The 25255-nt window shown below is 40.6% G+C and overlaps 2 protein-coding genes across 2 annotated transcripts; one reads left to right on the top strand and one right to left on the bottom strand.

The window, feature by feature from the left end:
- The first annotated feature begins 1349 nt into the window (after nt 1-1349).
- On the top strand, nt 1350-18821 carry acadvl (acyl-CoA dehydrogenase very long chain). The gene is made up of 21 exons (XM_034226300.1): nt 1350-1502; nt 1726-1813; nt 1930-1999; nt 3353-3424; nt 3539-3611; nt 3694-3758; nt 3865-3999; nt 4988-5132; nt 5539-5668; nt 6765-6890; nt 7721-7919; nt 9983-10087; nt 11324-11410; nt 12005-12067; nt 15017-15118; nt 15691-15788; nt 16382-16454; nt 16570-16642; nt 16890-16962; nt 17094-17169; nt 17492-18821. The coding sequence occupies exons 2-21, from the start codon at nt 1740-1742 to the stop codon at nt 17627-17629; spliced, it is 1977 nt and encodes a 658-aa protein (XP_034082191.1). The 5' UTR covers nt 1350-1502; nt 1726-1739; the 3' UTR covers nt 17630-18821.
- Nucleotides 18822-21147: 2326 nt separating this feature from the next.
- Nucleotides 21148-24165, bottom strand: zgc:194312 (uncharacterized protein LOC794943 homolog). Its single transcript, XM_034226325.1, is given in 5 exon segments — nt 21148-21757; nt 23121-23818; nt 23820-23960; nt 23962-24003; nt 24005-24165. Coding segments are annotated over 5 exon segments (1077 nt in total). The 5' UTR covers nt 24062-24165; the 3' UTR covers nt 21148-21618.
- Between the last annotated feature and the right edge of the window lie 1090 nt (nt 24166-25255).

Here is a 25255-nt window from a genome sequence, read left to right as displayed (position 1 = left end):
CACAAGTTGTGTAAATAAGTAGACTTGAGCAACAACTTTTGGTTTGCTTTCAGTGTTTGTTTGCCTTTCTAGGTATTTGTGAAACGGTTATTTCTGTCTTAATTGGTATAAATATGATATTGCCTCTTTGCTGGGTCAGACTGTAAACAGCTACAGCATTAAACTATCTTTTAAAACCTTAAGCAACACTTTTAGTTCAGTATTTATGTGGGGGCTATTTGGCACAATTGAGATTATTTTTTGGTGTGTCCAAGTTTCAGTTCTTGAAATGAAAACGATAATACTCCTGAAAACCTGAAGATTATATAAAGACATGGCAGGATGTATTATAGACCCCTTTCCTATTTTCTAAAATAACTATATTGAGTTGCTTGTATAGAATACATTTGTTTATGATTCTACTCAGGGGCGTTTCCTGGACCTGGAAACATTAGGGGCTTAGCCCTGGCAGTATACAAAGTCATTCAAACTAGCTGCACCTTTACCAGCTTTGAGAACACTTTAATGATCAATCATTATAAAACATATCATATATATTATTCTGAAATGGACCAATCTGCATAATGAATACTTTTACTTTGGTACTTTAACTATATTTTGATAATACTTTTCTAATTTTGATTGCTGGACTTTTACTGTAACAGAGTATTCCTACACAAGATCTGAGTACTTCTTCCACCTCTGTCTGATTTCAAACTCTTCCATTAACACCCTGAGTAAGTTTGCACATGGTGATCAGCTGATTTTGCGCAGTTCTCCAGTGTGTGCGCGGGGCACAGAATGTGCACAGGGGAGTCTCCAGCTGCAGCGAGTTGGCGGAGTTTTGGCACAATTCTGTTGTTCATTCATACCGACGTTAACCCTGTCTGTGCACACGGTGAACAACTCTGTCTTCCAGTGATCTGCCTCCTGTAAAGCTTCACAGGTCCGTCGGTTATGTCCTGCGCGGCTCGGCCAGCACCCAGTTCAGTCACAGAAAGTCCGAAGATTTTTTTGCAGGCAGCGAAACGGCAACGTAGCTGCTTAATGTCTTTGGTTTTTGTTGACATGTCTAGTAGTTTACTCCATTGAGTGTTGACAAGAAACACGTGTAGACAAAATATGTTTTGTTTTGAGGTACGCAAAGGGGCGTAGTGAAGTTATGCAATTCAGTTTGTTGCAACGCATGCGTACCTGCGTACCAGTTATGTGCACCCCTGATTATATTATTGAGGCAGAATTGTCCGGGGCTACAGAAAAAACATTTGGGGCTTTAGGCCAGGCGACGCCACTGATTCTACTGTTTCTTTCCAATTTATGCATTTCATATTTCAGTCTCGGAACAGCCGATCCTGTAAAACTACATATATGTCCTGTAAAACTACACATCCCATGAATCACTGTACATCCGGGGAACCGTGCTTCGAAGAAGAAGAAGAAGAAAACAGGTTCCGAGTTAGTCATTAGGCATTAAACGGCTACCTGACGGACGCAGCGGACGTGTCATAATATAACTTCTACAGGTGTGTACATTAATGTTTAAGTTATATTCCTTTCGAAGGAATACATGTACTTTAACTGGGTGTTCCTGTTTTTATTTAGTAAAAACTGGACAGGTTACAAAACAAACTGACGTCGTTACGTAGCCACCCGCCTTTGCGACTATCTGTTAGCTCCTTGGTTTCTGTCTGTGTAAGAACAACGTGATATTAAGCTGTTACAACGTGTTTTTCCCTATTTTTTTAGAACAAAATTAAATCATGCTGCTTCGTAAAGTGAGCCAGTCTTCGAAACTATGTGGCTCCATTCTCAGGATTCCTCCCGTGCTGTCAGGGTAAGTAACGTTAAGGTGTACAGCTGTTATTAAACATATCGTCTCCTGTTAAAATGACCATGAAGATGACCCACTCTGATTCAAAAGTCACCTATATTTTCTTGTCTGGACTACAGAGGGCAGCGTCAGGCCGGGGCTGTGGTTTCAGTGCAACATGCTCGTCTCTACGCCAGCCAAGCTGCAGAGGTAACGTTACAGTTAAATTACCCTACATTATAATAGAGAATCCGATTTTATTCAGCTTGTTTACCATAATTAGGAGTCTCTTTATGGTCCATATATGGCCCGGGGCAGGGGCAGGGGCAGGCTGACATAACATTGGCATCCCCTCCCGCCGGATGTAGGGGAAAGTTCACTGGTCACGTGACTCAGTCATAAAGGTGACACCATGGAAGTGGGTGACACTGCTGCTGTCTAGGACAGTAACAGGGACGACTTTAATCGTGTTATGCTATATATATATATATATATATATATATATATATATATATATATATATTGTCATTTTTGAATCTCAATATATAGCAGTTGAAGTTGATTAGGTACCAGTATTACAATTTACAATATACAGTAGTTTAAATACACATGCAGCTCATTTAGTTATGCAAACAGATGCTTTAAGCCTGATAAATGAGTTATGATATATAATAACATAATTTCCAATGCATTATAGCTGAATTTGCAGCACACCTGCCTTCCTTAATAAGTATTATTGTTAAATTGTTCTGGCAAAAATAATGATCAAAAGATGTTTATTTGACAAGCCAAATCAAATTTCTAGGTGTCTCACTAAGTACATTTCTTTTAACCAAAAACCAATTGATATGAGCTTTGGATCTGATTGTTGGAATGAAAAGAAGGATGTCATTAATTCAGTTGTTCAAAAACACAGTGGAGGTTATCACAGAGAATTTAAATGACACTGAGGTACCAGTTTATTATCTGCATAATAAAACCCTAAACAATACCACTGCCCTGTGTATAATGTTTCTCTAATCGTGCTGTTATTGACTCAGCTGACTGGATGTGCCCTTGGCATCACCTTTCACCCAGTTCGAGCTTCCTCTAGCTGAGTGGCTGCCCTGGCTGGAATTAGACCTTCATTTGTGTTTACTTTGGCTGATAACACTGGCATTTGGATATGGAAGGCTTTGCATTATATCAATATTATATTGATATTGTGATAAGAGACTAGTTATCGTCTTAGATTTTCGACAATGTGATGTTGCATGTATGTCTTTCCAGCTTTTAACTTGCTTTTAAACACTTAGTCATTATGTCTACATTACTAATGATTATTGATCAAACCCTACGCAATATCAAGGTATTTGATAAGAAATGTTATATTTAGTTTTCTCCATATCATCCAGCCCTGTTTTACCATGACATTTTTAAAAGAGAGATTTCGTCCAACCATGTTCTCATTTGAAGGAATATGCTTTTATTTGCACCAGATGAGATTTAAGCCTCACTTTTGTACTGACTTGATCCGTTCGAAAGCTCATGCTCTGTTCCCTTCAACATCTGTTTCCTCTTCAGGCGGTGCTGGACAAGCAGGCAGCGATCGGCACTGATGCTGTCACTAAAGTGGAAAAGAAGACGGCTGTTGCTGTATGTCTATTCTCTATTACTATTATTATAAACATAATATATTTAAGGTCATGTTTATATTCCCTTTTTTGTTTCTTTTAATTGGACTTGCTTTTCTTCTTTTGACTTCCACAGGAATCCAAATCATTCGCTGTCAACATTTTCAAAGGGCAGATCGCAACTGCCCAAGTGTTCCCCTACCCTTCAGGTAAATCACTGGAGATGATCTTTAATTCCAAACCTATGTAGTAAAGTTGTAGTTTTGAAATAACATGTTGTGTTTGTCGTAGTCATGAACGAGGAGCAGGAGCAGTTTCTCAGAGAGCTTGTGGGGCCTGTCAGCAAGTTTTTCCAGGTACTTCCACCTTTTTGAGATCTATGTCCTCGACCTTACGCTCACATCCTCTCTACTTCCCTCATACTCGTCCCTAACCCTCCATGTTCCTACTTCCTGTGTGCAGGAGGTGAATGATCCTGCCATGAACGATGCCCTGGAGAAGGTGGAGGATGCCACCATGGAGGGCCTGAAGGAGATGGGGGCCTTTGGCCTGCAGGTGCCCGCTGACCTGGGGGGCCTCGGCCTCACAAACACACAGGTACGTCTGCCTGATTACATCTATGAATATCTACTCTATAGCACAAACACACCATTAAACATTGTAATGAGGTTAATTATGTAAATTGTAAACAGGCGAATGTAATGTGTTGACCAGAGTTTCCGTTAGAATATTTTTTCGCCGGTCAACATGTCCGTTAAAGTTTAAATCTTCCGGACACAATTAGAAAAGTGCCGGTCAAAGGTCTTCTTTGTTATTTATTGAACTTTAAAACAAATTGATATGATTCGATATTAAACAAACTAATTATAGTAGATTAACTATTCAAAAGTGTTCAGTAATTTATAATAACACGGGAATAATAAACGGAGCGCTCTCTCCCTCTCCTGACAGCCCGTCAGTATCATGCAGCTCGCGGATCAGTAATGAGTGACCCGACAGTAAAACTAAACACATCTATAACTAGTTTAGGTAGTTTGAGAGGTCATTAAAATAGCTACGTGTGATATTCTAACCTGAAGTGTGTGTTTTGTTCGCTCACCGCTGCATGTGATCATGCAGAGCTGCGTGTCGACTCGTCAGCAGCAGCTGATCTCTCTCTCCCGTCAGATTAGACTCGCGTTTATGTCCATATCGATCAGATCCAGCTAGTTCTAGCTAATGATAGGACTACCTGCTTATTAAAAGACACCTAAACAATAAGCGTCGCTATGCAACCGGGTGAGGCCGCAAAGTATAGCGCAGCATTATGCATTTGTTTACATGCCCACCGGAACCCAGAGGCATTACCAACAGATCAACGCACAATCAACCCATACAGGACATTAGACATTAGAATTGACTATTCTTGTCTGTACATAAATGGCGCAAGTTGCGCAACTGATGCAGTATTATGCTAAGGGGAAATTATTTTGACCGGACACTTTGACCGGAGAGATTTAGATTTGCTGGTCTTCAGAATATTTTACCGGTCATAGTCCGGTAATTACCGGCTAACGGGAACTCTGGTGTTGACCTCATCCTACAGTATGGCAGGCTGGTTCAGATCGTTGGCAGCCATGACCTGGGGGTCGGCATCACTCTGGGGGCCCATCAGTCCATCGGCTTCAAGGGAATTCTGCTTTTTGGGAACCCAGCCCAGAAGGCCAAGTACCTGCCTAAACTGGCCACAGGTAAGGACACACACCGGGTCTTTAATGCACTCCTGCATGTCTTTAAAAAAGTAAGTTTTGTGGTGATATCAATGCAGTTCAAAGTGCCTCTGTTTGTGTGCATCAAGAATCATTATTTGAACATTATTTTGAATATAGTTTGTAGCAGAATATTTTGTTAAGAGTAATAATCTCAAACATTTTAATATAGTTTTGGCTTTTGAACTTGTAACCCTTGGGAGTTGGGAACAATCTTACAAAGGACTGATGCACGAGTTAGAGTTTTGAAGATACAAAAGAAAAATAGCAGCACAGTGGTCAGGACTGACAAAGTGTCAATGTGATGAATAAAGCTTTAAAACAATTTTGTAAGCCATAACTTAATACATACAATCTAAATCATTTCCCCTGTGTGTTTGTCCTCCAGGTGAGACCATGGCCGCCTTCTGCCTCACTGAACCGGCCAGCGGCTCTGACGCCGCCTCCATCAAAACCACCGCGGTCCAGTCCCCCTGCGGAGAGTTCTTCACTGTCACTGGAAGCAAGATCTGGATCAGGTGAGGACTCAGCGGCTCTATCAGCATTTCTTTCTGTCGCCACAAGGAGGCAGCATTGTGCTATTCATCCAGAACTGACATGTGATAGCTCCTAGTTGCTTGTGTCTTTTCTAGGGCTGTCAGACGATTAAAATAGTTAATCGCGATTAATCGCAAATTAATCGCACATTTTTTATCTGTTCTAAATGTACCTTAGAGGAATATTTTTCAAGTTTTTAATACTCTTATCAACATATGAGTGGACAAATATGCTTTATGCTAATGTTTATTATCATTTGAACAATGACAAATAATCTCATGAATATTAAACACAACAACTTCTGAACATTACAAATATTCGCCTCAATTCAACCTGGAACCTCTCTCATACAATAATACAATACAACTTGTGTGTGTGTGTGTGTGTGTGTGTGTGTGTGTGTGTGTGTGTGTGTGTGTGTGTGTGTGTGTGTGTGTGTGTGTGTGTGTGTGTGTGTGTGTGTGTGTGTGTGTGTGTGTGTGTGTGTGTGTGTGTGTGTGTGTGTGTGTGTGTGCGCTATGTGCAACTCAAGGCATATGCTCGAACGGGAGCTGCCTGGACGCTGCAATCATGTTGTGCACATTATCCGTGCTGAGTGTGCTGACTTTTCGTACAATGTCCCACTGTCTGGCTTCCTGCATAAAGTCAAGTGCTCGGCGCAGTTGTGGCGAAATGTCGCTCCTTTGTTTTCATTTAAACAGCTCCTTATCCGTTAGCGCAGCTAGCTAGCACCAGATGCTAACAACAACAATGCACGTAAGGTCTCTCTCTCGCTCGCTCGGGCCACACATACACAAACCCTCCCGGTCCTCCCAACAGCCAGTCGGTGAGCGTGGAAGTGTGGTCTGCCACAAGCGGGCGACAGGAGCGGGGGGCTGTCAGCATCAGCTTGTAGATGGTATTTTAAACTCAATGCGCTCTGAAACTACGGGGCGGCCGAGGGAAAAAAATACACATGCGTTAATCGCGTTAAAATAATTAGTGGCGTTAATTTTTTTTTGCGTTAACACGTTATTAACGCGTTAACTTGACAGTCCTAGTCTTTTCCTAATCCGATTTCCTTTATTCTCCTTTCAGCAATGGAGGTTTGGCTGAGATCTTCACAGTGTTCGCCAAGACCCCCGTGAAGGACCCGAAGACCGGCGAGATGAAGGACAAGATATCGGCCTTCGTTGTGGAGAGGAGCTTTGGAGGGGTGACACAGTGAGCACAGCATTTCTTTACATTATTGTCTTCGTTACTTTACTGTTGTTCTCTACCTGGGGGTCAGGACCCTGATGGGGACCACAGCAATACTTCTGGGGGTCAGGACCCTGATGGGGACCACAGCAATACTTCTGGGGGTCAGGACCCTGATGGGGACCACAGCAATACTTCTGGGGAACACAGCAATACTTCTGGGGAACACAGCAATACTTCTGGGGAACACAGCAATACTTCTGGGGGTCAGGACCCTGATGGGGACCACATCAATACTTCTGGGGGTCAGGACCCTGATGGGGAACACAGCAATACTTCTGGGGGTCAGGACCCTGATGGGGAACACAGCAATACTTCTGGGGGTCAGGACCCTGATGGGGAACACAGCAATACTTCTGGGGGTCAGGACCCTGATGGGGACCACAGCAATACTTCTGGGGGTCAGGACCCTGATGGGGACCACAGCAATACTTCTGGGGGTCAGGACCCTGATGGGGAACACAGCAATACTTCTGGGGGTCAGGACCCTGATGGGGAACACAGCAATACTTCTGGGGGTCAGGACCCTGATGGGGACCACAGCAATACTTCTGGGGGTCAGGACCCTGATGGGGACCACAGCAATACTTCTGGGGGTCAGGACCCTGATGGGGACCACAGCAATACTTCTGGGGGTCACCATGGTTGTTGAGATAAAACAGTAAATAAGATATCAAAAGTAAAACGTTTTTAGACCTGGGAATTGATTCTTAGTCATGGCCCACAACTTTGACAGTATATGTGAATGATATTTGAGGGTTGAGAGTTTAATTTCCCTACTTTTCTCATCACAGTGGCCCACCAGAGAAGAAAATGGGCATCAAGGCGTCCAACACAGCCGAGGTGTACTTCGATAACGTCCGCGTGCCGGCCGACTGCCTGCTGGGCGAGGTGGGGGAAGGCTTCAAGGTGGCCATGAACATCCTGAACAACGGGCGCTTCGGCATGGCGGCCGCCCTCTCCGGCACCATGAAGGGAGTCATCACCAAAGCTGTGAGTTCACTAGCTTTGGTGCCATAAGTTATGATTATGCGGGCTAAAATCCTTGATTATGCGATTAAACATGCAGGGTTTTTATGTGATTTTATGCGGTGAAATTGCGGAAATATGCTAAATATTTTTTTGGAAATATTGGGCTGTCTTATTTATTCTCTCTCACACACAACCTGCCACTAACGTTAAACCCCTTTACTATTCAATTAAACACATTCCATGTTTATTTATAGTAAAAGCAATTGGGCTATTTTAATCACTCTCTCTCTCTCTCACACACACACACACACACACACACACACACACACACACACACACACACACACACACACTTCTCCGCCTCATTCTGTTTTAATTTACTTGTTCGTTATCTGACCATCTTCAATCTTGTAGGCTTCTCACCTCGTTTCTTGTAGCCCTCGAAAGGGTTTTGGAGGTGGATGCCTCGGTGAACGTGAGTTGTTTGGCTTTCTAGTCCGCAGCAGCAGAAAGCATTTTCGAATGTTTGAATAAATCAAAGTGGGTCGTCACCGTCGATGTTCTCTTATGCTCCAACACAGTTGCACGGGGTGCAGAATAGTTTCCCCCCACTTTCATGCAAGACATCGGGGAACTGCTTTGCCCGGTCTTTAGCAGAAATGTTCGTTGGTAAATGAGATGGATTAGATTTTTTCATCTTGGTGTTTTCTCTCTCGTGTGAGCTCCACACGTTCACTCTACGGTGTTGTTTACCTTCTGTGATGCGCGAGCTGATGACGTCGCGTCATCATCATCATCACTTCACGTCAAGACGAGTTCATTTTTTTTTTTTTTTACTTTGTGTGGAAAAATGCGGGCATTATGCGCCCTTTTGATAAATATGCGGCCTTTTAAAAAATCTGCGCCATTTTGCTGATTATGCGGTAAATTCTGAGATCGCAGAATCGCGTTTTTCTGGAGGGTCTAATAAGTGCAGAGGAAGGGAGGCACGTTTCTCTGAAGGATTAGCCCCATGACGTACTTTCTATATTACTTATATTTAGGTGTTATGCATTGTTGTTTTTCCCATCCGCTATGTCGCTTGTGACCTGTCTGTACTCGGTTGCACCCCCCCTTTCAATTGTGTGTCTCTTGCACTGTGGGTTTGTGGGAAATCCCCCCTCTCGTTGTTCACTACGGCTCACTGTCAACTGGGCCACTTCCTGCTGAGGTTACAGGCGCCGAAGAATCAAACGTGCTTCGGTCACGTCTGTTCTTCTTTTCAAACATCTAAAGTTTTGCTGACTGACTATGTAGCCAAAGGTGTTTTGTAACGGCTAAATGTAATGATGAACTAATAATGAAGTTATTAGTTACTTTATTATTACTTTTACTATTCAACTTATAGTTATGTTGCGCTATACTGCTGATACTGTTTCACAAGCAATAGTTGAATGGACGATGCAGCAGGGATAGACTCTGCTGCCTTGAAGAAATGATACAAAGAATAATAACTTTATTTACAATGCACCTTTCAATACAATTACAGTTATTTCCAATACAAACAGAGATTGCAATGAACTCAAAACCAGCAACTCAAAACATAATTAAACACATAGGGGTTCCACTTGTTTAGAAATAAAGTGTAGAGTTTATTTTCAGAACCATGTGGCTATTTGTTTCCAACCAAAGCGACAGGTTTTTCCCTATCGTGCTACAGGGGAGACGCTCACATGCTCGCCCACTGCCTAACCAGACTTCCTGTTCATGCACAAGATCTAAACTTCAACATTTTCACTGCAAAACAAACTGCGTAGAGTTTCCTCCAGTCTAGAAGCATAAGGACGCTGTTATAATATACAGAAAATAACCAGAAGTGGAAGAAATACTCAGATATTTGTATTTAACTACATTCCTGTTGACTGAATTTGCAAATTGGCTAGTAACAAAAGCTATAAAATATATGTGGTGGAGTAAAAAGTTAAACGTTTGCCTACAAAATGCAGTGAGTGCTTTCCCTGAAAAAGGTTACTTTGCTGCATTCTAGCACGTCCTGTAGCTTTGAATGGTGTGTGATAGTGACGATCATTCTCCTCTTTGATCAGGTGGATCATGCAGCCAACAGAACCCAGTTTGGGAGCAAGATCCACAACTACGGAGCCATCCAGGAGAAGATCGCCCGCATGACCATGCTGCAGTACGTCACTGAGGTCAGTCCATGAAGCCGTATCCGCACCGCAGTCTGATGCACATTTATCACCGCTTTAATCACTAGGGTTACTGTTGCTGATTGTATTTAAAGCGACGGTATCCAACACCATCAAGTGTTGTCTCCTGTTTAACCGTCCCCAGCGTAATCTACACTTACGTTTTTGCTATCTATAAGTGCACCTATCATGCTATTTTAGGCAATAGCATAGGTCTCTGATATATAAAAAACATGCTCAAAATACCAAACAGATCACCCATTCTAGCCATGCCTCATATCCCTCTATTTCACTTCCTGTTTCAAAAGTGCTGATTTGTGTATAAAGCTTTAAAAAAAAAAAAAAAGAATTGATAAAAAAAAGGAGGGGTCTGAGCTCATGCGGGACCCGGCAGCTACTGTCTAAACTAAATACTGCGGTGATGAAACGCCATATCATGGATTATCAAGGATTATCTCTGAAACAGTTTGGAGCTCAAAGGCTTTCTCTCTTGCCGGTTATACCACAAGGTGAGTTCCTTTTTATTTCCTGCTTCTTCACACACACTCTCTCCAGTACAGGTTAGCTCTGAGTGTTAGCGATGCTAATGGAAACACCGACCATATTACGTCCAAAACAGTCGGGCATTGTTTCTGATAGCAACTTTCTGATAGGGCCGTGGTCCACATTTCAGATATTACATCATATCGGACGCAAATCAGGATCAGCTCCGTTGTTCCCCCGTTTTTAGAGATTTGGGTACGGAGGAAAAGAGAGGGTTTGTTTTCTGACGCTGCGTGAGTTCCCCGACACACCGGGGACACATGTTTATATATAAAAGACATCAAAAAGTGCATTTTGCATGATAGGTCCCCTTTAAGATTATGAGAACACATTGTCCAATCCAACTTTATTTATATAACACATAAAACAACAGAGTTGACCAAAGTGCTGTACATCAATACATATATAAAAAAGCAGCATAAATACATTTAGACAAAACCGATAGGACAAAAATAAACTAATGTAAAAGCACGAGACAATAAAACCATACTGATAGTCACAGACTGGAAAAACCCTCATACATGATGTAAAAAGATTTTAAAACACAACAAAATAAAAACCGGGAGAACAAGTAGGTCTTTAAACGAGATTGTCAACACATTACACCACTTATATTCATTATGGTATACTGGTGCTTCAACATGGACCAAGTGTCATAAATGCACCCTGACGTGATGTTTCTGTGTGTTTTTGCAGAGTATGGCCTACATGATCAGCGGCAACATGGACAGCGGAGCGACTGAATTCCAGATCGAAGCTGCCATCAGCAAGATCTTTGCCTCTGTAAGGTTTTACATCGCACTACAGTTAAACATGCAACGTGCAATTTTGAAGCATCTGTACTTAAATATATCCATTTTATTCTTCGACAACACATTTTGAATGAAACATTCTACTTTTTAGTTCAGCACAATATTTATTTGACAGCTTAAGTTACTTACCACTCATTACAACATTAAACCATAACTTATATATTCTAACATTTAAGTTTGCCATTATTTAAAATGAGCTTCACCGCTGAATATTTAGGTGATTAATGCATACATAATTGATGCAGTGAATTGTATACATTCTGCATAATAAGTTATCTTACTTGATATACTTCAACAATATTTTAATGCTAATACGGTTGTACTTCTCTTAAGAAACTGTTAGAACGCAGGACTTGTAGCAGAGTATTTCTACACTGTAGTATAACTCATTCTTACACTTTGGCTCAAAGCCTTTTAAAACATATCTGTTTCTTTTCTACTTGGTTTGTATTGTAATCCCATTACTTCTCACACGTATTAGTGCTCTGGGGAACTCAAAATACTTCTGATGTTCCTTATTCTGAGACTTGTTTTCTAAATGCATTTGTGATTTTGTATATTACAGGAAGCAGCATGGAATGTGACTGACGAGTGTATTCAGGTTATGGGCGGCATGGGCTACATGAAGGTGAGCGCTCCGCCCACTTCCTGTTTCATACTAACCTGAGCGCCCCAGAGAAGATGCTCGGGACGTAAAGATTCAAGCAATTTATACATTTAGTTTTACTTGCTGGAATTTCAAATGAAGCAGGGTGTCCGCGGGGTCTTAAAAAGTATTAAAAGTTGATAAATCAATTTAGTGAAAATTAAGGCTATTAAAAAGTATTAAACGGCATTTTTCAAGGTGTTACACTTTGTAGCTTGTTTTCAATAAGTATATCAATCGTCCAAAGAGGTTGTGTTCTACAGTCTGCCTGAATGTAATCATTGCGTAGGTGTGTAGTGTGATTCTGTGTAGTTTATTTATGGCATCCCGTTGGATTTGACGTCATCTGAACAGGACATCGCACGCTCACTGCTTGATAGCGCGAAGGTCCGTTTACGCCGGTTGTTAAACAACATCGTTATGGGGAAATGCAAGTCTGCGTCCAAATGGTTGGAAGATAAGGAGGAAGGACAATCAATACTGTATATAGTAAATGTGAGGTGAAGTGTGTCGCCAAGGTAACCGGTTAAAACTCAAAGTGGCGATGAGGTCTTAAAATGTATGGAAAGGGTCTTAAAAAAGGTCTTACATCTGACTTCAGGACTTCCTGCGTATACCCTGTGAAGGATTTTCAGCATTTTAGAATCTGCTTAAAGAAAATGCTGCCATAAACAGGGGAACATAACAAGTGGTTCTGTTGTTTGAGTGACAAACTGATAAGAAAGTACCTCGCAAAATGAAAACCAGTTTTCCAGAAAATATGAACCTTTTAGGAACTTTGGAACTTTGCCTGGGTGTCAACTGAAGGAATAAAGCTCATCATCGTCAGCATCACATGTCCTAACCCCAGAGAGTTCTTGTAGAAATGGAGGAACCAGGAACTTTTCCAGAAACAACTTTAGGAACTAGAATCTAAATATCTCCTGGACTTAACTCTATGGCACTCTCTGCTTTGGGTATAGAAAGCTCCTGAACCATTTTACAAACTTAGGAACTTAATCAGTATTTGTAACATTTAGAGCCTGGTCCTAAATAGTTTCTTGGCCAAAGCTGCGACATTTCCCATCCCTGAAACTATTAGGGCATGGGTCGTGGTGCTAAACACGGCGCCATGGTCCAACACAAACATGGCAGTTTGTACTGAAGCACGAATAATAACCATGCATCTCTATGCAGTTTACTTTGTAGGTGCCATATCATAATATCTTGCTGCTGCACCTTTTGAATCATCTGTTCAAACACACACAAAGCACATGTTTGTTTTCGAGGGAAACCACCTTGCCTTCTTGGCAGTGTGCAACATTTCCCATTCGTTTTTCCAACGCTATACTTCCCGATACTAATTGTTGACCTGGAACTTTATTTCCTGCTCCACAGCCTTGATCTATTTACACTACATTAGCATACTGCCATCACTCTATATGTTGTCATCTTAACCTCATCATATTTACTTAACCGCTTGCTTCAACCCTAGCTTAGCATTGTTTTTTCAAACGTTGCATTTCAAATCAGACGAGCTTTTTAATCTTTAAAAACAATGATGTGTTTATTTGTGTAGATAAGGCAGAAGTCACAGTTTTTGAAGTTCATAAGAATAGTGCCAGGTAGATGAAGATATGGGGGGGACGTGAAGTTGTATAGAATATTACAAATAATAATAAACAACAACACTTTAACGAATCAATCACAATCAAAATACTTTATTTATCCAGATGGAAGTTGGGTTTTGGGATAGTTGCTCCATTTTAGGAATGTGCAATAAATGATAAAATAGAATAAAGGTATTTATATAATAGGTAGTTAAAGTAAAAATGTCCGAAAAAAATTAAATGGAATAGAAACATGTATAAAAACATAGAAGTTTGAGTAAAAAGTCCAATAAAATAAAAATAGTTCAAGTAAAAATGTCCATTAAAAGATGCATTTTAAAAAAAAAAAAAAAAAAAGAAGTTAAAGTGTATTATATTGTTATATATAACAAGTACAACACAATAAAAACAGTGTTGTATCATTCATAGGATAGTAATGCACAGTTTAACTGTAGGCTATCTTGGTGCACATTGTACTTGAGAACTCACCAGCGTGCTGAAAAAAATCCATTCAATTCAAAACCTTTATTTAACCACAAGTACAGGTACCAACTGTACACTGTACCATTGACAGTCTTTGAAGTTCTTCCAGATCTAAAAAAAAAAAACATCCCTAAAAATCTCAACTGAATTTGGACTCATTGTGTACCATACCACACATCATACCACACATCTAATTATTTTACAGTTAACTCGTAGTTAGATGTGTGGTATGAGCTGTCTAAAAAGTCAAAGGGGAAACACACACCAGACTTTGATCAGTTCTGCTAATGGAGGATATTTCTGACTCTGGGTTTCATTTTACCCAGGAAGTCAAGTCAGAAGTGTGCCCTGTTCATTACCATTTCTGCTCTTCTGTGCAAAAAACGCATCGTCTGCAACAGTACCTTGCGAAATTCAAAAACACACACATGGATATAGAAGGACCTGTTCCTGTTGCAGCTGGTTTTTTCACTACCTAGTTTGAACCGTAAGCTGACATCCAAATGTCTCGTACATGTAACATATGAGAGTAAAACACAGCTCATTGCCTCATTATGCAAATGTGTTATGTTCAAATTACACTCTCAGTTTTTAAACAGTATAAATAAACAAAACAAAGAACATGCCTAGTGCCGTGAATCTGAAATCACTTCTTTTTTTAGGAGAGGGGATAAAAACAGACAAAATGCAACTTTATTAAGAAGTACAAAGCAGTGACTTGACTCAAATCAAGACTGACCTCAAGAGAAAATGTACATTTAGTGCATTTTTAATAGTAAATTGTGTTTTATATGGGATTGTTTCAGCTTATTTATATATATTATTAGATTATAAGGTCATCCTCTTGCTGTCTCTGCAGGACGCTGGAGTGGAGAGGGTGATGAGGGATCTGAGAATCTTCCGGATCTTCGAGGGCACCAACGACATCCTGAGACTCTTCGTGGCCCTCAATGGCTTCCAGGTAACATCACACTCGGCTGTGGTGATGTGACATTGTCTGTCCGTGTGAAAAAGTACAGACGTTATGTCAAGAGGAAGTGAGTTGATCGTGAAGCAACTTCCTTGTACCACGCAACACCAAGGATCTGTGTTGGTTGGAAAAACACTTCCTTGTCGATTTCTTCATTTTCTTCAAAGCAAAGCAGTCTGGGTTCCTCGGCCGTAGCTTCTGTCGTATTGGAGGAGATTGTGGCGTGTCGTACACATGTGAATGTTCCTGAGTCTGATGCAAGTCATTGTTGTTATTTCAACAGAAATATCGAATAAGAGAATAAACCTCAGTTCATCTGATGCGTAGGCCTTGATTAGTTTCAACATTAAAAACCACCAACTGTCCGGTTTCACCAAAGCCTTGAGTCAGATTCTGGTTGATGCACAGTCATGCACTTAAGCCAGTAACAGGGTCACAGACAAGGAAGTACATGCACACATTTCGCGTGAAAAACTACTGTTGCTTTGGCATGCAGGATCCCATCACTTGTTTCTGAGATTGTGACAATCATAATCATCAATACATAATGTGTGTCCCTCCAGAATGCTGGGAACCAGTTGAAGAGCTTACAGAAGGCCATGAAGAACCCCATCGGCAACGCTGCGCTGCTCGCTGCAGAAATCACCAAGAGAACCAAAAGGTTGCATCACAACCACACACACACACACACACACACACACACACACACACACACACACACACACACACACACACACACACACACACAGACTGACTTCACACTGTCTGTCTCCTTCTGTCTGGGGGATATGAAGTGCCACACTGCAGTAGCTGATGGGGGGAGATGGGGACTCCATTATAATACATGATGCAATTTCTTCAAGTGTCAATTCCATCCTCCATTGCATCACTCTGCAGGAGCAGAAACGGCTCAATTGTTAGCTCATTAGCTAATAGTGTAATTTACTGTCTACAAGTAATGATGTCACATTTCAAGGAATTAAATGTGTTTTTGTATCCATTTCCTCCTTGACTGTGAAGTGAAAGTAGACACCTTAAGTTAGAGCCTACACACACACAGACACACACATAATCACCATTTACTGCACTTTCTATAAATGTAAGAGCTAAAACTAAATTTGTATTTTCATTTTTCCTTCAACTTGATTGCACAATAACGTTAGTAAATACTTCCCAGCGGTACAGATGCAGCACAGATGATCTGCACTTGCTCATGTCTGATCTAACATTGTCTTCTTGTTCTATTGTTTGTAGAAAGGCGGGTTTCAGCACAGGTCTGACTCTGCAGGGCTCTGTGCATCCTGAGCTGGCACACAGCGGTGAACTGGTGGGTTAAACCTTTCTTTGTTTAAAGTTGAGGCATTTATTTCACACTTTTCTTGATATGGGTAGGATACGTTTTGCATCGTTGACTTAAGTCATTTGTGACATTTTATTTGTAGACCGTTAAAGCCATCGAACAGTTCGGAGCTGTCGTCGAGGAGCTGCTGATCAAACACGGCAAGAAGATCATTGGTGAGTGTGTGTGTGTGTTTGTGCGTACAATTCTAATGCGTTATCTGTTCATTTATTAATAATAAAAAAAAGTTGTGTCTGGCTTCGGATGATGGCTCGATGTTATGTTGCTCGTCGTTTATCAAATGAAAATATCTCCTCACACATCCAACTTAAAAACACCCACATGTAGAAAACAAATCTCTTTCTCCTACATGTAATCATTTCAGGCGTTGAGAAATATTTAACTCAACTTTTTCTGTTACAGATGAACAATTTGTCCTGAAGAGAGTGGCCGACGGTGCCATCGACCTCTACGCCATGGTGGTGGTTCTGTCCAGGTACGCAAACAAGAAATAAAAACGACTCTCTCTCCGTCCCCATTTCACTTCCTCTCTGCTTCAAACTCCCACTCACCTTTCTGGTATACTTTTATTCCACCTACAAACTCACTTTCCCTCCCTCTCTGCAGGGCCTCACGCACTCTGAGTCAGGGCGGCCCCACAGCTCAGCACGAGAAGATGCTGTGTGAGACCTGGTGTGTGGAGGTAAGATCACAGGACCCTAGAAACACTGAAAACAATGTCTACATTTATCATACAAATTAAATTAATTCAATATTGCTTATAGGAAATGTAAGCGCCCCGTCACATAATGGCGTATATTCTACAGCGCAATTGATGTAATGGAATTATACTTGATATCCTATTTTCATAGAAAGAATATTCAGAAAGATAATGTTTGGTTATGAGGATGAGATTGTTGTTATTTAAAATGTTTTAACGATTTCTCAATGCTCTTAATTACACGCAATTATTTGGAGATGTTTTTATCCGTCTAAATGTATGTTATGCTCCTTCCATCCCTCAGGCCCATGACAGGGTCATGACTGACATCAAGTCCCTGCGCTCCAGTGAGTCCAGACAGCTCTTCAAGAACATGAAAGCCATCTCTGCAGCCGTGGTGGAGACGGGGGGGGTGGTCGCTCCTCACCCTCTGGGTTTCTAAACGCACCACGCCCCCTGAATCGGAATCAGTCTGGTTTTTGTTTGGTTTGACTCTTCCACATCTCTAACCAGGTTAAGGGACGTGTAGATCAAGTCCTTTATGACCTTTACCATTTTGTTATGCCATAATTGCTCACACATCACACATCGGTACCTTTCTATCGGCTTTGTTGCACCTACAGTTTTGGGCTGAACGACTTGCACAGAAACCACAGTTTTACTTTTTTATTATCTCGTACTGTAATATCTTCATTGCGTTTCTGTGTCTGTGTGAACACGTTAATTTATATGAAATTATGAATTAGCTATTTAAAATGGGTCGATAGGAGAGAAATCTTTAAGCCCGTATACCACCTGGATTTAAAGCAGTAGATTTCTCCGATGTGTGCATGGAGCTTGAATAATGTCATTTATTCTGTTAAAACATTAAGTTGTTTTGTTTTTTTTGTTTGATGGAAAACTATATGTCAATGTAACTTTGAGGAGCAGAGGCCAGTTAACAGAGAGAGATTTGAACTTATCTGTTTTTAGCAACTTTAACGTAATGACAGTTTTTCTCCACTTTGATTTATACACTTATCTAGAATGTGCTCAAATGTATATAATGGTGTGGTGCTTAATACTTGAATGCCTTTGCATGTTAAGCTAACTGCTCATCACAGAAACATTAATGTCTGGAGCAAACCCTTTGCCTTAGAAACTGCTGTTGCAAGTTCCTGTTGTGACTTCACATAAAGAGAGCTTCAAATGTTAAAACAAAAAGGTAATCTTCACTCTTTACCAATACGGTCACATGAACTTACAGCTAAAGGTAGCAGACAGCATTAATTGTTGAACTGTTACTCTGCATACCTGGTGCTTTAAATAAACCATTAATTGTACAATAAATGCACTCAATTTTAATCTTCTGTCCAAGCATTCATGAAACTTACATTTGATCTGCACATTCTTCCCTCCTATCACTCGTACTGTGATCATCAATGCTGCTGTTAAGAAAGAAAGAAAACTATCAAACATGTTCATTTTGTTGATATAATAATAACATAATCACATGCTTCTTTGTGTTATCTAAAATGAATGTCCAATTTCCTTCGATGGAGTCAGTGTTTGTGCAGAATCTTTCTTTGAGCTTTCTTGGTAAAATAACACACCTTCCTAATGAGATTAATAAATTAAATTAAATTCATCTGCCAGACTGCTTGTCTTTCTTTACTTGCATCCCTGAGAGCAAACATTGTCAATTGTTTTTAATGTGTTGCATATATAAATTCCCAAGTGTTTAAATACGTTGAATGTGGCTTTCAACAGGCCAAACTTCTCATATCGTTTTGTTTTTCTTGTAGGCTACAAGCTTAAAAAAAATATATATATATATATATATATAAAAATGTGAAATCAATTCCACCATAGCATTTTTACCCCCCCCCCCCCCCAAAAAGCCTTCCAGTCACTTGTGTTCAAATAATCTTCAACTTTGCTTTCACTTCCGCAACTCGAGCTATTCCAGAGTATTCACACTTTACAAGAATGCCAGTAAGTGCTTCGCCACCAGCTAGATTCTGGTGCTTATTTGCGCTTTGAAAAGAAGACCGGAATCCCCTCCTGCTCATATTTACACTGACTTGAAAAGTGTTGCAGCTGTTGGTGTGAGTTAAGGAAGGCTGTGGTTCAAACATTGAGAAACTCCCCAGCAAGTGTGGCTTTGTCTGACTTAAAACTAGGAGCTCAGCAGCCAACGTGCAAAGAGTCAAATCATGTCCTACTTTGCTTGTAAAAGCTCCCCACTGATACTGCAAATTCCTTTCTCAGTAATAGTACATTTCGAGTGGTAAAGCGTCCAGAGGAAGATTTAGGGTCATTCCAGAATTGGAGGACATTTCATGTTCCTCATATAAAAAATCTAATAATCCATGCCCAAAATGCTAAAACATGCACTTGTTGTGTTAAACATACTTGTCTTGAGACTAAATGTATATAAAGTTGTAGAAAAAGTGGTTTCAAAATATTATTTAAATGATCAAATAGCTCTCGAACATCCCCTAAAATGGCATTTTTCTCTTGTCCCCGCTTCAACTTGCATGTCAAATATAACATTTAAATAGGGATTTTATTCACTTTTTTTTTTTATTATTCTATTGATATATGTCTTTTGTAATGGTAAAATCAATTTGTTAAATCATAAACATATTTTAGATAACAGTAATTTTGCACAGAAGGTGTGTCACTCAACATGCGTTCAACCCTGTTACCCAAACCTTTTTAGATTGGCACAGGAAGTGAAAAAACTGATGACACAGTGGAAAGGACATCAGCAAGCCATGTGCTAGTCCCATGGGTAGACCAAAACTAAGTCCTCTCTTTTATTTTTCATATTTTTACAATCTTTTCAGTCTTAAAAGAGTGTGGCACTCTGACCCACTCAACCCTGTTACTGATATTATCAGAATAAAGCATATTAATTTCAAAGTTATCTTTCTTGCATTAGATATCCAAGTTTGTCCTTGCCTTGAAAGTAGCATTACATCTAGCAATAATTCCTGAGGTTAAAGCTCAAATTAGCATTGATTTTCAACCCTGTTACTATAATTAGAGTAACAGGGGTAATTCTTCATTGGAAAATATACATTTGATGCCTAGCTGGGCAAATCACTTGTTTTGATGGTTTATTATCTGTTTTTCCTAAATACATTAAAAAAAATTATAAAATAAAGGTTCATTTTTTCAAAAATGTTGGTGTCTAAATTGTCCTCCAATTCTGGAATGACCCTTAAAAAGCAAAGTCAGATTTGCTTTATGTAGACTGTATATAATGATGGAAATATGTTTATTAACTGGAATGCTGATAGCTAGATAAGAAGATGGATAACGGTATCACACCTACTGTAGCTGGGCCCATTTAAAGGAAAGCTAACCAGCTACGCTAGAAGGCTAATCTATAGCTAATGAGATCCACCAACAACCAGCCATTTTAAAGCTCACCAATATATATTTTGTTTCGTTAATAGAACCACTAGAAACAAGTTAAATTAAGATATAAAACATACATTTTAAACTGAAAATGCTATAGTAAGACATTATGTTAGTCTTTGCTAGCTGTGTCCTGCTTTGTTAAAACAAGCTAACGTCTTATCCTTGTGATTAGCTTGGTTTTGATTCTATACTGAGCCAGGGTCACAGATTTTGATACCAATGTTGATGCAGTCTTTTGTGAGTAGCTAATCATATTGGGGAGAAAATGTGTCATGATTGGTTTTGCTCTGAAGATATATAATTAGATGACCATGGCCTACCACCAAATAATAGGCCAAAAATGTGCATTTCTTTAAACTACTTTCTGTTCACTGTCCTTTCACATTCTTGTGAAACAAGCTTTTATTAAATACTAATACTTTTGTTTTGTTTGAATTCTATGATGCTTTGGTGTCCTTCCCCACAGAGAAGAGGTGTATTGTTCTTCTCTTCTAATCCGAATTTTTCTATCTTGATTTGTGCTGATTGCTGTAAGTATTCAAGATGCCATTAAATTCACATTGTTTAATACCCACAGGCTTAGGAACACATGAAGACAATATTCACAAGAGGATAATATTGAAATATCCTTTATCGTCTCTCCCAATCATTTGAATCCCAAATTGTTGAAGGCTTTTTGTGGCCTTGAGGTCAGCCATGCATGTGCTGGTCACCTGAAGACTTAAGGCTTAAATGTCTGGACAAGCCAGAACATTTTACAACAAGAGAACTTCCCACTTTTTCTGAAACCACATTGTCTTCTTCTGCTTCTTCAAGCAGCTCCAATGTTCGCTCTGTGGTGAAAAAGGTCAAAAACAGTGTAGTGCAACGTGCTGATCAGGTCTCAACATTCTCTATTGAGGACAAAAGATCCTATGATGTCCAAGGCGGTTTCTTAAGGTCCTTCCAGGCCTGAGTTGAGCCACTTTTGGTAATGTTCCTGTTGTTAGATAATCCTGAAATGTACCTGCTTTTTTCCCATCAGGCATTGTCCGTATCGCAGCTATATGACTCTAAGTCCAGTGAGGAACTCCTGACTGATATTGCCTGTGTTTCCTCTTCCTCTGGGTCTGTAGGGTTCGGTAGGGAGATGATCGTCTGTACTGTCAGTGTTCGCTCCCTGTGGAGAAAATGAGGGTAAGCTGAAATAACACTAAGCAATGTGCTCAAGAACATATTTTGTGGGTGAACACTCATGTCTAACACATTAAAAAGGGAAGTATTTCACTGTGGTTTCTTCCACTAATTATGCAACAAATAACCGTTTCAACAAGTCATACCAGCAAGTATCATATATGATATTGAACTGTATGCAAATCAAAAAGTATCACACCACTTTAGGAAACAAGACACCTTTTCGTGCTATAAATCCCCCTTCTCTTTTAGATTGACTTTTGTCTTGCTTCGTTTCAGCACTTCACACTCTAGTGACTTTTCTAGATGTTCTTTAGAATGTGTGAATAAGCGTTTATCAAGCAGTAATGGAATATAGTACACCATGGTTAAAACGATTATTTTCAGCAATAAAATACGTTTATTTTGGTAGCATGATCTGAGAACTGTTTTCCCACAGTTTAGTCATTTCATGTGACTTCGTGTGACAGTGATTACTGCATGAGTGGACATTTAAATAAATATAGGTTTCCTCCACTATCTTTTTCCATAGTTGATTAACAACTAAAGCAGCACCACTTTCCGACAAGTTGTATTGACTTGAGTAATTTTCTTGAGTTGTACTCATCATCAGTAAAAGTTATAACACATTTAGGATCACCAGATTGTAAAAACTCTATGGAGCTGATTTGTTTTTATTTATTGCCTTGTGTAATTGCATAATGATGAGTTATTAAGAAGGGATACCTCGTGAGAATATATTGACTCAGCAAGGACTTACTTTTTGATAAGTCTTTAAAATGTATACACTCTTTTTAAGGGTTGTAAATTCTGCCCACTTATGGATTTTAGGTTTAAAAGACACAATACAAGTCTAATGCATCCAGGGGCGGTTCTAGGTCAGTGCCCCCCTAACACTGACCTCTGACCCCCCTGTGGCCCCCCTAACAATGAAAAGTTTTTATTTTTTATTTTTAAATGTATATTTTCTGGTACTCGGTTTGCCAAAAACCGCAGGATTTTGTTGCTGTAATGTGAGATTGTGCAGACACTCTTATGTAAAGTAGAGATGTAACTGTTCATTGCCTTTATTTTTATATACATATGGTGTTAGTACAAACATTGCACTATAACTTAAGCTGAAGCTAACAGTAATAACTATAAGATCTATCTGAAATAAATAAGTGTACTGAAACAAATACCAATAACTGTATTGCATTGTTTTCTTATGCGCAATTACTTCATACTGTCTAGTTCTCTTTTTCGTCCTGCATTTATTGTGCCCCCCTGAGAAAATAACTGGCCCCCCAGTGGCCCCCCCAGTCAAATTGGTCTAGAACCACCACTGAATGCATCTATGTTGGACATACCGTGGTGTGTGTTGGGTGTGTGGCCAGTTGGCTCGCACTGTCCAGCCGAGGACCCTCTTCAAGTAGGAACAGCAGGGGAACATGTGACCCACCTGCTCCATTAGTTCCTCTTTACGCAATCCATAAACAATCGGTGCCACACACTGCGCCAAGCTGAAAAAAGCGAAGATAACCACGGCTGCCAGCTCTTTAGTCTCCTGATGAATGAGCTTCTGTTTGAACAACACCGTCAACACGAAGTTCACAAAGTTAGGAAGGATGTAAACAGCCAACTGGCTTCCATGCAGGGCGATCGTCCTGCACCCGGCCTCATTGCGCCGATTCAACACCCCCAATCTCCTTCCCTCTACTAGAATACTCACGTAGCTGTACATTATTATTACCGTGCACACACCTATGAACAGCACCTTCTGCAGCTCGCCTTTTTTAAGCTGTTCCCTGTCACACACCCCATTATACTCGGTCTGGGAGTCCGGCTGGAGGAGCAGACTGAGGGGAATGACCAAAGCCACAATCCAGGTGAACGCACCCAGCGTCCAGGGCCAGCGCCCCGCGGTGCAGGTGGAGCTGTAGCGCATGGGATGGCACACCGCGAAGTAGCGGTCCAAAGCCATCACCGTGAGCGTCAGGAGGATGTTGCAAGGCGCTGCTGATCAACAAGTGATCATGGCCAAGCAGGCGGAGCGCACCGGCCGCGCGTTGCAGGTGGATCTGGTAGTGGAAGACGCTGCTCATCCCCAGGTAGAGCAGCGCGGACACCAGCAGGTGGAACACCAGCACGAAGCGCGCATGACTCCGCAGACGCTCGACGCGAAGTATGGTCCAGTTGATGATGAGGTTTGAAGAAGAGCAGCACCGAGAAAGACACGGTGGACACGTAGAAAACGCACGCAGGTGTAGTCCGGCACATGTGTTGGGGCTGTGGTGTTGTTTGCAGGCATTATTCCTCAGCTCGGTTGGTTGGATTCACAGAATGAGGAGGAGGAGGAGGATGGAAGTGGAATTGATGGGAAGGAGAGTTTATCCCCCGCATGATCCTCTGACACTGCTGTCTCACTGACTACTGAGTTAAGACGATCCACCTCTCTCTCTCTCTCTCTCTCTTCCTCCTCTCTCTCTCTCTCTCTCTCTCTTCTCTCTCTCTCTCTATCTCTACTCTCTCTCTCTCTCTCTCTCTCTCTCTCTCTCTCTCTCTACCAAAGTAAAACTAGGATTCCATTATGATAATTGATAATGTTTACCTTTATATGCTGCTGAATAGCTTTTGAATTTAACCTATAATATATATTGTACTTTATTAAATTATTATATATTTGATTTAAATCTGATCCTTCAAGCCATCTAAAGCTATCAAATACATAAGTAAAATAATAATATTTCCCAGAGATAGAGTAGTGTAGTTACAAAGGGTAAGGACAAGCATGAGGGTCTTTCTGCACATGCATTTCAAAGTATGGTAATATTCAAGTATCTCATTCTCAATAGTGTGCCTAAAGCCATGCAGCAGTAGGATGTCTGATGGCTGTTTATAGTTTAAGAATATGCTGCCACCTTCTGCGGACAGCAGGAATAGCTGGCCAGTCAGAAGTGATGTCACTGCCTTATGGGTTGCATGTAAAATGAATGGGAATCTCAGGTGTGTTATTAAAAATAGCAAAGGTCTCACTTTTCCTGCTCCGACAGCTGCATCAAAGCTGAGGGAGACATCACAAAGAGTGTCCCTGCACACGGCACTGTCCAAATCAGGCAATAATTGAAATCACGGGCTGATTGTGAGACAATGGGCCGATGGGCACAGGCATGCCGTCGTTTTTGTGTCTCTTCATGGTATCTTTATATCTCTTATAGTCATTTAGTGTCTCTTTGATTTCATTTAGCTCAAGGTAGGAGATCGTGTAATAACTATGTTGGTCCACAACGTAGGACGTAGTATTTCTACAAAAACGCCTCTGAAATTGTAAGATCCCTACGTTTTTTTTCACCATTCATTCCAATGGCTGGCGTCTATGTCACGTGATCTTCACATTTCTCCCTGCAGAAAAAAAAAACATGGCCGAACTTCGTTTTATTCTCGGTGTAAAATGCCTATTTTAAAGTTAGTTTGGCCATTAAAATCCGTTTTGGTTGTCATTTGA

The sequence above is a fragment of the Gymnodraco acuticeps genome, unplaced genomic scaffold (assembly GCF_902827175.1).
Source record: "Gymnodraco acuticeps unplaced genomic scaffold, fGymAcu1.1, whole genome shotgun sequence".
NCBI lineage: Eukaryota > Metazoa > Chordata > Actinopteri > Perciformes > Bathydraconidae > Gymnodraco > Gymnodraco acuticeps.
This window is presented reverse-complemented; position numbering and strand designations above follow the sequence as displayed.

Coding starts and splice junctions, on each gene's coding strand:
- acadvl (XM_034226300.1), top strand. CDS start 1,740: ATGCTGCTTCGTAAAGTGAGCCAGTCTTCGAAACTATGTGGCTCCATT. Junction 15,119..15,690: donor TGGCCCTCAATGGCTTCCAG/GTAACATCACAC, acceptor GTGTCCCTCCAG/AATGCTGGGAACCAGTTGAA. Junction 16,643..16,889: donor ACACGGCAAGAAGATCATTG/GTGAGTGTGTGT, acceptor TTTCTGTTACAG/ATGAACAATTTGTCCTGAAG.